This window comes from Pan paniscus, chromosome 18 (assembly GCF_029289425.2).
Source record: "Pan paniscus chromosome 18, NHGRI_mPanPan1-v2.0_pri, whole genome shotgun sequence".
Classification (NCBI taxonomy): domain Eukaryota; kingdom Metazoa; phylum Chordata; class Mammalia; order Primates; family Hominidae; genus Pan; species Pan paniscus.
In genome coordinates, this window is record NC_073267.2 from 65,240,060 (window position 1) to 65,255,760 (window position 15,701).

The 15,701-nt window shown below is 48.9% G+C and overlaps 1 protein-coding gene across 2 annotated transcripts in view; it reads left to right on the forward strand.

The window, feature by feature from the left end:
* The first annotated feature begins 395 nt into the window (after positions 1-395).
* The window catches only part of LOC100990164 (liver carboxylesterase 1-like), a 29,500-nt gene continuing 14,194 nt past the window's right edge, over positions 396-15,701 (forward strand). Inside the window, exons 1-7 of one of the 2 annotated variants that reach the window (XM_055099206.2) lie at positions 396-532; positions 4,505-4,712; positions 7,173-7,317; positions 9,762-9,895; positions 11,929-12,082; positions 12,974-13,081; positions 13,814-13,918. In XM_055099206.2, the coding sequence (XP_054955181.2) occupies positions 481-532; positions 4,505-4,712; positions 7,173-7,317; positions 9,762-9,895; positions 11,929-12,082; positions 12,974-13,081; positions 13,814-13,918 (906 nt within the window). In that variant the 5' untranslated portion in view covers positions 396-480. The remainder of the gene's footprint in view (positions 533-4,504; positions 4,713-7,172; positions 7,318-9,761; positions 9,896-11,928; positions 12,083-12,973; positions 13,082-13,813; positions 13,919-15,701) is intronic. The other variant, XM_034940194.3, reaches the window with a different exon arrangement.

A 15,701-nucleotide genomic window follows, 5' to 3' on the forward strand; every position in this document is an offset into this window, starting at 1 on the left:
CTGGGAGCTGAGATATGTCCTAACTTACCCAGCTGAGCTGTGAGGTGTGAGTGGCTCTAACATTTTCCAGTTTTTTCTGAGGACCGCAGATCAAAGCTTCCCTTTGCCTAAAAGCATCTGCCTACAGGTGCGGGCCTTTGGGGGCCCTCAGAGAGCACTAAGGTTAGAGTCCTGCAAGGGAAAAACCGTTATGCCACAAGCAGTTGGGCGAGTTTACAGTTCTCTGTAATCTGAGAGTAGAATCCAGATTGGTTTGATGAAAGAGGGTAAACTGTGAGTGGGCGTGGCTTGAGGCCCCACTGCAAGCCCAGGGAGATCTGGGGAAAGGGAGGGCTTTTCTGATCTCTCCCAATTAGAGGATTAGGCAATTGGCAGCGCAGGGCGGTAACTGGGGGCCAGGGTGGCGCCGGGGCTGGACAGCACAGTCCCTCTGAGCTGCACGGAGACCTCGCAGGCCCCGGGAACTGTCGCCCTTCCAGGATGTGGCTCCCTGCTCTTGTCCTGGCCACTCTCGCTGCTTCCGCGGCTTGGGGTGAGTCCTTCTGAAGTCAAATATGCGGGGCACTTTTTGAAATCCTTGTTCTGGGCCGAATTGGGCGCAGATGCGTAGAAAGGCAAAGACACAACAGGTCCGGCTCCTTGGCGGTGCGCGACCTCCATACTTGGAATTGTACTTGGAGCAGCTGAGCCCAGCCAGCCTGGCCCGCGCGGAGACGCAGGGAGGGTGAACATCCTGAGACCGCCCTGCATTGCTTGCCCCAAGAAGGCCGGCAGCCGGCCCACCTCACTCCGCACACAAGAGAAATTTAGGCAGCTCAGTTTATTGTCCCATAATTCGTCCCGTTATGGCTCGACAACGGATAGCGGCTCAGGAGAATATTAAGAGCATCGACTCTGGAGCCAGAGTGCGTGGGTTCAAGTCCCCGCTGGGCGCTTCCTCGCTGTGTGTACTTAGGCAAGGGTCTGAGCTATTCCGTGCTTGGGTTACCCCCTCTCTGAAATAGAGGTGGCAGTGCTACCTACCTCACTGGGTTTTGGTGGGGAGGAAATGGGTGGTTGTTTCCAAAGCACTCTTGGCAGCGCCTGGTATGTAGAAAGCATGAAAAAGGGGTGGATAAATTTAAAGGCGCTGTTTAAAAATGTAGCGTATGAATAGAAAATTTGAGCTGTGGTCAGGCCACTATATCAGGACCTCTTGCCATTAAAAAGACAGTTTCTTACTCATGTTCTCAACAGGAGGGGGACACCAGTGCGCGGGGCACAAGGGGAAGCAGCAGAGCCTGGGGAGGGGACAGGGTGGATCTGAGGCCAAGGGGCTTTTACTGTGGCTTCCAAGGATAGAAGAGGAAAGGCAGGGCAGGCAGGCTGAGGACTGGTGAGTTGGGATACTTTAGGGGCTCTGGGGCACAGGGGCTGTTCCTAATTGTTTTGTACCTAGCCCTGGCATGATTAGGGCAGGTGGGTAGTGGCCAGGGCATGGCAACCCGATCAAAGAGGCGGTTGGGGTGTGGGCTCCAGGTTGGCTGGACCCTGGGAGGGAGTTTCTCCAAGGTCAACAAGGCCTCAGATGCCAGAGCATCAGAATACAGAAAACAAAACAGATGGTACATAGAGGGGTGCAGCGAGAGGCCTCGAAATACCCCCGTGCCATTTTATAGACATAGAAACTGAAACTCACACAGGGAAATGTACTTGCCCAAGGTCAACCCGAAAATCATGCCTAGGTCAGTCTCTGGGTCCTGAATCCTGACAGCCCAGCCCCGTCTGCATCCTGTCTTCCTTCAGGCAGCCTGACACTGCGAGAGCTCTGGAACTGTGGGGAAGGGCAGAGGAAGAGAGGAAGCCTATTTGGAACTGAATGTTCCTTTACCTCTGGTTACTCCTGGCAATGCCATCCATTTCCTTCCTTAGGAAGACCGTACAGGCTGCCTCCACTTCCTCAGTTTCCTCCTCTGTAAAATGGGCATGTTGATGCCTACCCAGCAAGGCTTATTTGAAGATGGATTTAAACAAACTGGAATGCATGCCTGGCACATAGTAGATGCCCACCATGTTCATGTTTCATATAACATCAGTGACAACTGCTCTTATTCTCATACTTGTTTCTGCCTCCCCCCATTCACCCACTTTTTCACCCTTGGCAATCTGGCTGCCATCCACCTCATCCTGTTGAAGTGAATCCCTGAGCTGAGAATGACCAGGCCAGTGGTTTCTTCTCTGACTTGACTCTCCTCCACCTCCCTGAAGCCCTCAGCACTCTTAGTTGGTTCCTTGCCCTCTTCCTCCCTGGGCTTCCAGGACGTGGGAACGTTCTCTCCCCGCTACTCTGTTGGATCTTCCGTCTTGGCTGTAGTGGTCCCTGTGTTTGATCTTTTTTTTTTTTCTCATCCCTCTCACACTGGCATCTCCAATGAAGCCATAGAAATCCATGGTGTGTACGCTCACTGTCTAGGAGAACGTTCTGCCCTGCTCCCCCACCAGTCTTCCTTCCAGCCTTGAAGTGAGCTCGTCCTGTGGCGTCATCTTGCCACGATATCCCACTGACATCTCCACCGAGCCTATGTAAACAGGGATCCAGCATCACAAGCCAGGTCTTTGATCTTCTTTCCCTTCCATTTCCCCCCACTTCTAGTCAGGGACAGAGTCTTTTTCTTTTCTTTTCTTTCCCTTCCTCCCTCACTCCTGCTTGCATGCCTGCCTGCCTGCCTGCCTTCCTTCCTTCCTTCCTTCCTTCCTTCTTTCCTTTCCTTCTTTCCTTTCCTTCTTTCCTTCTTCTCTGTCTCCAGAGGAGCCAGGATTACAGGCACATGCTACCACGCCCAGCTAATATTTGTATTTTCAGTAGAGAGGGGTTTTTACCATGTTGGCCAGGCTGGCCTTGAACTCCTAACCTCAAATGATCTGCCTGCCTTGGCCTTCCAAAGTGCTGGGATTAAAGGTGAGCCACTGTGCCTGGTCTCCAAGTCTTTCAAAATACCTTTTAGACATCATCATATTTCTACATATTTTTTTCTGTTTTTATTTAAAATTTTAAAATAGTTAAGATCGGTTGGGAGGATTTCAGGTGAAGACCAGAAATCCCATACAGTGCTGAAAAGGTGGAAATCACCAAGAAAACAGGCCACATGTAATGCCACCACCCATTGCTATGTCGATAAACATGCTTCCAAGGAAGTTCATCACAGTATTGTTTGTAATTAGCAACAACAAAAGAAAAGAAGCTAAATATTGACATTGCAGGGTTGGCTATTAATAAGATGAGACATGGATGCTGTTGTGTAACTGGGCTTTGCATAAGGAGTTTCCATTGTGATTGGATATTCCCCTCTAAGACCAAATCTGAATTGTTCTGTTCTCTTCTGGCCCCACACTTTGAGGGAGGTGTTAACATCTTGTCTTTATCCAAAGCAGAGCAGCTGGGAGGAAAAGAGGCTGGAAATCATTTCCTAGGAGGGAAGCTCAGACAAACTGAGGTGACTGGAGCCAGATAGGACCTGAGGGGTGGGCAGCAAGATCAAGTGTCTGAAAGGCCACAGGCTGCAGATCAGATCAGGCCAGTATAGTCCCATGACAGGTAGAACCAGAATTGATGCGGAGGCTGTGGGAAATGAATTTCAGCTCAGTGAGGAAACATTGTCTGTGCTGCAAGAAAGGAGCAGACCTGCCCAGGGCCACCAGAAGAATCTTCCTTGACCTGATCACATCCTTTATCTGGAACGGTTCCTGCTGCTTATTTGTCTCTTAAGAAAACTCAAGCGATTAGCTTGGCATTCTAAGCCCTCCCTGACATGCGCGGTCTCATTCCAGGAATATTTTCACTCCCCCCAGACTCCACCTGGTGCATGTGGGCCATGCCCCCTTCCCCAGGCAGGTTCTGCATTCTGCTGCTCTGAGCCTCAGCAAATTCCCTTCTCTCTGCTGTGTACCACTCCCTGCTTCTCATTTCCCCTCATTCAATCCTCCCCTACCGCAAGTCCCAGCTCCTCCATGATGCCTGCAATCAGAAGGCCTTGCCCCCTCTTCTAATTCCTAGACTGCGTTATGGGTACCTCTCCCAGGACATGGCCACTTCCTTCCCAGCTGTAGACCCAGGTGTATATGTGACCCTTCCCTATAATGGTCAGTGCTTGTGAGAATATGGGTCACCCCTTGTTCATCCTCTCATCCAGCATGCGGCTCAGTGCCAGGATTCTAATGGATAAATGTTTCCAGAGACTTCTAAGGGGGAAGCTAAATGTCTTGTTCTTTCCTAGTAGCTCTCCTTCTTGCATTTATTTTTGGCTGGATGTTTTTTTGCCTCCAATTCTAATTTGCTCCTTAAACCAGCTTGATGAGTTAGGAAGGACATTGATCCCTCATCCCTATTGTACATCAAGAGAAACTGAGGCCTAGAGGGTTTAGGTGACTTATTTAAGGTCACTCACTTAGAGAGTGGGAAACCCCACCTGGAATCTGGGTCCAGCCTTTTGCCTCTGATGCATCCTGATTTCTTCTCCATGTCCAGCAGGGCATCCGTCCTCGCCACCTGTGGTGGACACCGTGCATGGCAAAGTGCTGGGGAAGTTCATCAGCTTAGAAGGATTTGCACAGCCTGTGGCCATTTTCCTGGGAATCCCTTTTGCCAAGCCGCCTCTTGGACCCCTGAGGTTTACTCCCCCACAGTCTGCAGAGCCATGGAACTTTGTGAAGAATGCCACCTCGTACCCTCCTATGTAAGCCAGGGGTGGCTGTGGCATGTGTCCCTGGGGATGTTCACCTCAAAGTGATGCAGGAAGGAGTCAAGGCAGTCCCCTGATGGGCTGATCCTTTGCTCTGGAATCCTTAAGATCATTGTAGATCCTTAAGAACATTCCAGAACTCTCACAGCATTCTGGAGTCCGTTATTTAACACATGTTTATTGAGCACCTACTGTGTGCCAGGCATGTTCTGGGTTCTTGGGATCCATTAGTGAAAAAGCAAAGATCCCTAGGTTCATGGAGCGTGCATTCTAGCAGCTGGACAGATAAGAACAGCATGCAAATTACTCCATGGATCATGTGATATGTTAGAACGGGATAAGTGCCTTGGAAACAGAGAAGCAGTTGAGCAGGTGAGAGAGTTCAAAAGGAAGGATCCCATGCATTCCGCTGTCTTGAACTTTCACATAGTTGGGGAGAGGGCTGGGCCAGGAAGTACTGAGGGGTCCACTCGGCAAGTGCTCAACTCTCAGGTGTGCCAATTCCTGAGGTGAACAATGGCAGGTGTGCCCATTCACCCTGGCCAATCTGGGAAGAAAAGCCCAAAGGTTCTAATTGGCCTCATCACCACTCCCTAGGGTACCAAGGTCCCTACAGGCATCACAGCAGACCCTGCTCATCTTGGCAGCCAGGTGTTCGGAGGCTTTCCAGCAGCCCGCATCTGGCTGCCTTCTTTTCTTTGCTATTTTTTAAAAAATAATGTTTACTGTTTTTATTTTCTGATTGCAAATGTAATATATACTTATTACAGAAAATTCAGGAAATACAGAGAAGGAAAAGTAAGAAAATTAAAATCACATACAATATCCCACCACCCAAAGAGAACAACTATCAATATTTTAGATAGTAATGTTTTATGATATAATATTTTGTTTGTATTCCAGTTTTTTTGCCTGTTGCTATACTTTCTTCCTTTAAAAGGGAATGCTATATTGAGATAATTTGGATGCCTGCTTTGTTCATTATAAGTAATCATGAGCATCATTCCATGCCATTAAATAGCACAGATTGGCATTAACAGCTGCTTTACATTGTATTGAACCATAATTAATCTCCACAAGCTTTTACTTGGGGTCATTAAGTTACATATGATGTTTTCAATAATATAACATCATGAATGTGAAGCCTTATGCACATATATGAATATTTTAGGATAGCTGCTCAGAAACGACATTTCTGAGTCAAAGAGTATATACCTCTTGTTTGATTTCCCTCCCCAAATATTCCAACTACACTCCTCCCATTGATGTACAAACATCTCCATTTGGCAGACTCTTGGCAATGCTTGGGATTATTAAAAAATGTTTTTCGCTATTGGATAGGCAAAATAATAATAACAATAACAGCAATATTATTTTCCTCTTTAATTTGCATTTATCTGAAGACTAGTGAAGTTGAGTTCTTTTCCCTTTCTTCACATTGGAATGTCTTTTTTTTATTATTATTATTGTTATGCCTCTTGCACTTGGTGATCTGTAGGAAAATTTCCCAGGTTGGAAATCAAGAAGTCATCTTTGCTGGCTCTGATTCTGTCACTTGACAGCTGTGTCATCCCAGAGTCTGAGTGCCTCAGTTTCCTCATGTACCTAGTGGGGGTGGTGATGACTGCCTTTTGGTACATTGAGGTCTGGGACTGTTGCTTATAATATACTTGTGTATAAGCACCACATGGCATGGATCTTCTTGGCTATGTGATGTTGGTCAGGTTCTCTAACCTGTCTAGGCTTCAGTTTTCTCATCTGTAAAATGGAGATAATAGAACCTACCTAATGGGACTGTTCTGAGGCTTAAATGAGTTAATATACAAAAGGTACTTAAAACAGTGCCTGGAACACTGGGAGGACTCAATAACTGTTACCAATGTTCATCTATGTTGTATCCTCAAGATCTTTCATCAGGGCAACCACAGCAGCACTTGCCTGGGATAGGCAAATGGTAGAATCTTGGCATGTCAGGGCTGCAAGACCCATGAAGAAATCACTGCTCTCACTTAGATCTGGCAGATTTGGGACCCAGAATGTGAAAGGAATTCACCCAAGGTCATCCCGTAAATGTATGGGAGAGACAAAACTAGAGCACAGTTCTCCTGATGTTGTCCCAAAAAGATTTTACCCCTAAGACATTGCAAGAAATGTCACCTCCCAGGGAAGATCGTTGTATTGGTTTTCTTCCCTCCTTGATGCTGGGAGTCCCGAAGGCTCCAGGAAGGGAAGAGGTGTGAAGCCCTTCTCACTCTGCTTGGTCTTAGGAGACCTTAGTGAGTCCCGGCACCCCCACCTGAAGCCACTGATAGCCTCCTACCCACTACAATGTCGTGAGTCTGTAAATATCAAGTCCATTTCCAGGCTTAAACCTCCCAGTCTAAGGCACTGCCCTAGAACACACCTCGCTTAGATCTGGCTGAACTTCAGGGGTTCTTCTTTCCCCCTCCCCAGGTGCACCCAAGATCCCAAGGCGGGGCAGTTACTCTCAGAGCTATTTACAAACCGAAAAGAGAACATTCCTCTCAAGCTTTCTGAAGACTGTCTTTACCTCAATATTTACACTCCTGCTGACTTGACCAAGAAAAACAGGCTGCCGGTAAGCCATGGGATCCCCTGGTCAAGGCGTGTCAGCGCCAGTACCCCAGATCTTCTGGGGCAGACCGGAAGGGGGTGAAGGCAGCTTGGGGAGGGAGCTGCACAGGCCAGGATTGTTTCAGAGACCCCAGGGCCTCCACAGGAAACACTGGTTTTCCACACCTCAGTTTCCCCTCATGACACAGGGACTCTGGGGGAGTTTGCTGTGCATCTTTAATGAACATTTTAATTGTTCCAAGTTCCTTCATGCTAATAGAAGGATGATAATGATTACTTTTAGTTACTAGATTAAAAATCTGATATCCACAGTGGGTAAGACATGATTTTCAGTAATGTTAGCAGTGGAAGGAACTTAGAGAAAAGCCAACACACCAACTCTTCTTTTTCAAATAGAGAAACTGAGGCCCAGACAGGGAAGGAGAGGTCACCCAGTAGGGTGGTTTTGGCTCAAGTCTTCTGATCTTCAAATCAGTGATTTCGACAGGGATTAGGGCATTGAGCTTTTATGTGGCCTTCTCCAGCACATCAACATTCATCTGGGGTAACTTTCACTGTCCGGGTACAGGTGTTGAGGGAAGAACATGGGACAATCCCAGAAGCATTTCCTTTTGCCTTTGGCCAAATATCTGGGATTTTTTTTACCTAATTTCCCTCCTTAATTGTCTTGGCAGTGGCTGATGACCCAGTGAGTCAGCATTTCCCAAATAAATGAAGGGCAGGAGATGGGGCAGGCTGCCAGCTGCAGGTTGGAGGGTGGGGAGGGTCTGCTGGCAAAGGAGGCCACTCCAGGGTGTAAAAAGAAGGGGTGTTGTGTCCAGCCAGTCTCCCAGGGGCACCGTGGCATGGTGCCTAGGAGTGGGGGAGCAGGTCTGCAAACATGGGACTAGAAGTTGGCCCTACATGTGCTTTGTAAGACAGAGGAAGTGGGAGAAACGTTTACTCATTCATTCATTCATTCATTCACTCTTCTGTTGTGTACTCAGTGCCCCATATACACAGTTAGACCCAGGGCTTCAGGGAAAGGAGGAACATGAATCCACTCCACACAGCCCCTGCCTTCAAGGATCTTGCCTTCTGGGCTGTAGAGACATATCCTCCCTTCAGCACTTTATTGCAGGCCAGCCTTCAGGCTCAGTCTTCACACAAAGATGAATGCACACTCAATCCCTCCCCAGGAGGCAGGCAGGGATTAGAGTTGTGGGAGAAACAAGGGTTCTGGGAACCTGGAGGCAGGAGAACCTCCAGGAATGGCCACAGGCTCTAGAACTACACGGTCTGGGTTTAAATCCTGGTTCTGCTTTTGACTAGCTGAGAGACTTGGGAGTTTCTTAACTTCTCTAAGCCTCTGTTTCCTCAAAATGGGAATCATCACATATGATCAGTCAAGGGTGATCTCAGTCCCTGGCTAAAAAGGCAGAGGCAGGCTCATACCCCTGCCCTAACAGTGGAGTCATTGCACTGTGGCCGGCGCCTGCAGTGTGCTGGGCAGCTCAACATGTGGACTCTGGAGGCAGACTGCCTGGGTTAAAGTCCTGCTGCTACCACTTTTGAGTTGTAGGACCTTGGGCAGGTTAAGTGCCTCCATTTTCCCACCTGGATAATGGGACATTATTAGTACCTACCCAATGTATAGTTTATTTTACTGTGCTTAGAACAGCACTTGGGACATAGTTTATGTTACAAGTTCTTTTCTATTTCATGAATAATATTATTACAATATTATTATTTTAGCCACTCTCACTTCTTCCCCACTATGTGGACTTTTAAAATGCAAGAATCATGCATGAGGAATTGTATCCACTCTCATCCTCCGGTATTAGCAGAGTCCCTGACACATGCTAAGTTCTCGACAGTGTTAGTCCATTGACTGAAGGCATCCTGAAGTGGGTGGGTTTTAGGCTGGGTTCTGCAGGGTGGATAGGATTTGGGGATGCAGAGGCATAAGGAGGCATTTGAGGAAGAGACACCATCACAGGCACGTGTGCTTCTCGAGACAATCATTTATGCACAGAGAAGTTTACTTCACCATGAGAGAGTTAACTGAGATGAAGCTGAGATACAAGGGCTGCCCCATGGGTACGCTGAGTGCATGAATAGTCCAGGCTTGAGGGTGATGGGAGTGAGGGGGAGAAGAGGACATCCTTAGCCTTTGCTATGCCCATGATGATGTTCTCAGCATCAGGAGCCTTTTGGGGAGGAGGCACTGGAGGCCTGGTAGAAAGGAAGGGACAGCCAGGGTATGTGCAGTAGGGTGGGGGCTTGGGCCCCAGTTGGGAGAATTATGCAGGAGAGAGATTGCCTTTTGCAAAGTGGCTGGGAGCTTGTGAAATTTGGATAGCATCCTCCTTCTGTTGTAACCAACAGGTAGGTCACCAAACAAGACATCTTCTGAGTGCTCCCTGGTTCTGTGTCCTGTAACTGGTATGTTGCTTCCTCTCTGCCCAGGTGATGGTGTGGATCCACGGAGGGGGGCTGATGGTGGGTGCGGCATCAACCTATGATGGGCTGGCCCTTGCTGCCCATGAAAACGTGGTGGTGGTGACCATTCAATATCGCCTGGGCATCTGGGGATTCTTCAGGTAAGAAATTGGACTCTCCTCACTGCACTTTGGCCCCCAGAACAAGGATGCTAGCTAGGACCCAGCTCTGGTCATGCCAGCCCTCAGGGGTGCTTAGCTAGGTTCCACAGTAAGGCATCCAAGCCCCTTCATAATTGGACACTACCTACCCTCTCACTACCCAGCTACTCATCCACTTGCCTCTGAGCTTTTGTATGTGCTGTTCCCTCTGCCTGGAATGCTTATTCTACCCGAAGAACACCTCTTCATCCTGCAAGACCCAGCCCCCAGTTACCTCCACTGAAAGACTCATCTCCTCTTCACCTATGTTTCTCCAGCACATTGCATTTCTCTGTCATGACACTTAGCAGGCAGCCCAGCAGGTGAAGGTTGACACATCTGACTTCTCATAGAAAGGAGGGAAGGGGCAGAGTCACAGAGGGAGCTCAGGGCATGTTGTGGGTGAAGGAATGGGGGCTGCAGATGGTGGGGTGTGGGAGCATCTGACCCCTTCCTGTAGGAGTGTTGGGACCCACTCACCCCGTTTTCTGCTTGAAATTTGGCAAGTGCGGGAAGCAAGGATGGAGTCTTCCCATCAGGTCTCCATGGGGACAGGAGTCAGATCTCCTTCAAGGCGCAACTGCTATGAACCTTTTCTAAGGTTCTCCTCCTTCCATGCCAGTCAGGTTTCTTCCTGAACACGCCACTCGGTTGGTCTCATTGCGATCATCAATGACCTCCCCCTGCTGTCCACCCAACCTCTCAGGACCTCCCAGCAGCAGCAGATGGCCGCTCAGCCTCTGTGACATGCTTCCTTCCCAGCCCCTTTCCTGGTCCCCCCTCTTCCCTGTCCACAGGCCTCTCTTGTCTCCCTCTCCCTCCTTACTAATTCCCAGTGATCCCAGGGAGCAGCCAGAGCCCCTGTTTCCAGCCCACCTCACCTTTGAAGCCCACAGGCATCACTCACTGCCTCCTCCCCACCCCTGGCTGTCTAAAGGGCGCCCCACTCTTCCCAGGGACAAGTTGAATCCTTGACTCCCACTGCCCCTCCCCAACAGAGACCCCCTTCTCCTCCCACCACGCCTCCATTCAGCTGCTGCTGCCACATCCTCCCTTGGGCTCAGGAGAAGGCCTTGTGGGCAGCCCGGACTGTCTCTTTTCTCACAACTCTCTTGGCTCCGCCTTCAGAATCCACTCAGAGTCCACTACTTTGCACCTCCTCCCTGGCTCCTAGCCCAGCCAAAGCTCTCTGTCTGTCACCTTGATTATGATCTTTAACACTTTCAGATCCCTGCCACTTTGATACTGAAGCTGATTTGCACAGTACCGAGAGTGATCACTTAACATGTGCGTTGAATCATGTGATGCCTCTGCACAAAACCCTGCGGGGGCTTCCCATGTTCCTTACCATGACAGCCGAAATTCTTGCCAGGCCCCAGGTCCCTCTCTAGCTGCACCTCCTGACTCACACTTTCTTTCACTGGGCCCCAGGCCCTTTGCACTTGCTTTTTCTTCTGCCTGGAATGCCTTTCTTTGGATATTTACAAGGTTCATGTGCTCATTGTGCTTGTTTTATGAAGGTCTTTGCCTCCAAAACCTCAAATGTCACTGCCTCCAAAAGGCCTTCCCTGATTGGGATCTGAAATGGCACCCCCTGTCCCACTCCTGTTTTTTTCCTTACTCCATTGTATTTACCTCAGTGCACTTTGACTACCTGACATCATTATATTCTCTCTATGTATCTGTTTATCTGCTTGTGATCTGTAGTGGGAATTCAGTGTCATCACAGGTTTTGCCTGTTTTGCTCTCAGATGTGCTCTAGCTCATAAGACAGCGTCAGGCATACAGTAGATGCTCAGTAAATAGTTGCCAGTTGAGTGAATGTAGAACCATACATCACCACAATGCTGTACTAATGAAAGCAGGGTCTCAGAGATGCTGAAGCCCAGCCTTATTCTTAAGGGTTCACTGAGAACCCCTAGCCCCATCTGTGGTCCTGAAGGTCCTGCATGACATCTCTTCTCCCCACCCTCAACCTGTTCTCTTCCTCACAGCACAGGGGATGAACACAGCCCGGGGAACTGGGGTCACCTGGACCAGCTGGCTGCCCTGCGCTGGGTCCAGGACAACATTGCCAGCTTTGGAGGGAACCCAGGCTCTGTGACCATCTTTGGAGAGTCAGCGGGAGGAGAAAGTGTCTCTGTTCTTGTGAGTTTTCCTGGCACCGGGCCCAACCCCACGCTTGATGTGATGCAGATGAGACCTCTTGGACACCTGTCAATCCAGCTATGGATACCTCTGATTGCAATACCTGGATTCAGGACTGGCCCTACTCACAGCCCAGCATCAGGGGGTAGAAAGCTAAAGACCAGCTCTCCTTGGCCCCCAGGAAGCTCAGAGCTCAGCTTAGTGTCCCGGGGCCATACGAATCTCCAGTTGCAGCCTGCAATGGAGGCATTCTCCTCTTCCAGCTTGGTTGAGCTCTTTCTCTCTCTCTCTCTCTTTCTCTCTCTCCTTCCCACTCATTTTAACATAAGGACTCACATCCCTTCTCTTGGGAAGTAGGAATAGGCATAAATTATGAGTAAGGGCAGGCAGAGAGAAGAGGTGGACAGAGGTCATTGTTTGGCTAAACCAGACCTACATGTGGAGGGGACATGGACACTGAGCAGGCTGGGAATTCCTCGGGGGTGGTATGATGGCTGGTCCATGCCCAAGAAGGAGGCAACAGCCTTTGTGACTGTGTGGTCCAGTGGGCTAGGGGAGGCAGGCAGAAGAAGGAGGGATGGAGCCGAGGATAGGGAGGGATGGGGCAGGGGTTGTGGGTCATAGACACAACCTCAGGTGTGAGGGGTCCTGCTGGGATTGGGGATTGGGTCCAGGAGACACTGGGGGATCTGGGATGCAAACCCAGATGAGAGGTTCTGGGAGCTGTAGGAAGACTTCCGCCTGCCTGGAGGTGGGCAGAGGGTCAGCCCACTACTGGATTCCTCAGTCCTGTGTTGGTTTTATAGTGGAGTAGATCTAGCCTGGAAGAGCGAGTGAGTCACTGACCCCACTCCTGAGCATGAACTCTCCTCCCCTCCACTCTGCTGTCAGGTTTTGTCTCCATTGGCCAAGAACCTCTTCCACCGGGCCATTTCTGAGAGTGGCATGGCCCTCACTTCTGTTCTGGTGAAGAAAGGTGATGTCAAGCCCTTGGCTAAGGTAGGTCTCCGGCTGGTACGTCTCCGGCTGGACACCCGCACCCCCTTGGTTCTATGCTCCTGAATCCTCAGGGGTCTCTCTTGCGGTCGGTTGTAGCTAATGTTCTCCTAGAATCACTGAGGCACCAATGGCTGAGCAGGAAGGGCAAGGAGACACCTTGATCAGCATCCCAGTTTCACAGCCCAGCAAACCAACACAGGGCTTGGAAGGGATTTGCCAAGGGCAGCAGGTGATCAGGGCAGAGCTGGGACTCCAGCTCATGGCCCTAGCAGCCAGTACAGTGCCCTGTCAGTGACCACACTCCTCCTATGTACCAGGGCCTGGTGCCTTGTTGGGCAGTGATGGTGTCTTGTGTCTCTCAGGGTCTGCCTAATGGCTGGTAAGTGGAACAACCAGGATTTGAAAGCAGAAAAGGAAATTCAGGATTCCATGTTCTCTATCCCAGCTCCACCTCACGTTTCTTGACACATTCAGCTTGAGATGATTATGTCCATTTCAATGGAGATAAGGTAGCAGAGATGAGAGATTACATAATTGACCCATGTTACAATTGAGATTAGTAACAGAGGCAACGCTCCATGGAACCTGGAACCCACACCCGCGGGTCTACAGTATCTTCTGCTGCTCCCTGCCGCTAGTACAAGTTGGGCTTGGTACAGAATGCCACTTTCCTCTTTGATGGAGGGAAGGGATGTCGCTCTTGAACTCTGTTGTTGCCTGTGATCTTTGAAGAAAATTGCTATCACTGCTGGGTGCAAAACCACCACCTCAGCTGTCATGGTTCACTGCCTGCGACAGAAGACGGAAGAGGAGCTCTTGGAGACGACATTGAAAATGGTAGTTTGACTGTTCCCATAGCCCAAACCCTGTAAGCTTGGTCCCAGACTTCTTCATTTCAGCTGTCCTCTTGCCCAGGGACAGTTACCTGGGACAATGTCTCAACTCTCAGGAGTCTCAGTATCTGAATAGGGAATCTGATTTGTCCTTTCTTATTGTAAAATGCCACAAATGTAAAAAAAGAAAGTCAAAAAATAACATGATAAGAAATTGTGTAACAATCCCCAATCCTGACCAAAATTTAATATTTTGCCATTCTTGTTTTCAGATGTATTTTTAAGAAATGAAATGTTACATATTCCCAGGGGACACCATCATCCTGAATTTGGAGGATGGAGATATTAAGCTCAAAGATTTTCAGAAAGATGTCACAATTTATCTTGGTTGACTTAGGAACTGTCTGTATTAGACCTAGTGGGTGGTCTAGTTTTCTAGATTTTCTGAGACTCTGACTCAATTGTCATCCTAGGATAGTCATCCATCCACCCATTCGTTAATCCGTCTATGATTGTCTTATCCATCTATCTGTTCACTAATTCATCCAATTCACTCATATCTTTTTATCAATGTAATGTCAACCTATTCATAACTTTGTATTTATCTATTTTCAATCCATCCACCATTCATGGATCATCCAGCCACCTTATATCTCAACTCCATCACCGATTCCTCCAAAATCAACAATCCAGTTATCGCCTGTCTGCTAGTTTTCACCCATCTATTCACGTATCCATTCAATTCAACTGTACTCCATGTATTGACCAACTCCATCCATCCCTCCATTGATCCATCCATCCATCCATGCTAAATATGTAGGGGTGGGTGTTAGAGGTAGCAAAACAGACATGAAGTGGACATAGTCCCTGCTCTCAAGGAACTATCCAAAGAGAAACACATTCATATACTTCGCAGGTTGAGTATGGTGGCAGCACAGAGGGGAAGCATTCATTGTAGTCATTAGGAATGCTTCACAGAGAAGGTGGAGGAGCCAGATTTGAGACCAGACAGTGGAATTCAGGAGTTCATGCCCTTAACCCTGACTCCACCTTATCTTTCTTGAGAAATTCAGCTTTGAGATCATTGTGCCCGTTTTAACAGAGGTAACAGAGACAGAGAAATTTTGTAATTGGCCCATGTTACAGTTCAAATTAGTCACAGAGGCAACACTGTGGGACACAGAACTGACACCTGCGGGTCTAGAGTATCTTCTGCCATCCCTGCTCCCTGCCATCCTCACATATTAGGACTTGGGGACCTTTAGGATTGTTGGATGGCCATGGCAGTCTCTCATCACAGGGAAGCCCAGGAGGACAAACACCCAGATGACACAGCACCCAGGGCCATTGGGAACTATTCCCTTTGAGGGGGAAGAGTGTGAATTCCAAGCTCAGGAGTAGCCTGGACTCTCTCTTTGGACCTGAGGCTACTCCTGGGTCCCAGGGCTGGCCTCTACCACTGGACTCTGCTTGTGTTTCCATGAGTTGAGTCCAATTGGTCTTGGTGCTTAGGTCTTGGCTCAGGCTCTAAGTGACCAAAGTGTTCAAAGAATTAAAACACAACTGTTTTCTAACGCCTGGAAGGAGGCAAATATTCCAGCAATTCTGCATGTGGCATCAGAGGACCCAGCTTAAAAGGGAAGAGTTGAGTCTTTGGGAAAACCCATCCCTAAGATCCTGGAGCATTCTTTTGAGTTTTTCTGAGATCTTGTGGAAGCACCTCCATGATTACGCACTGCCTCCAGTACACACATAGGCAGACACACAGACAAACACACACACACACA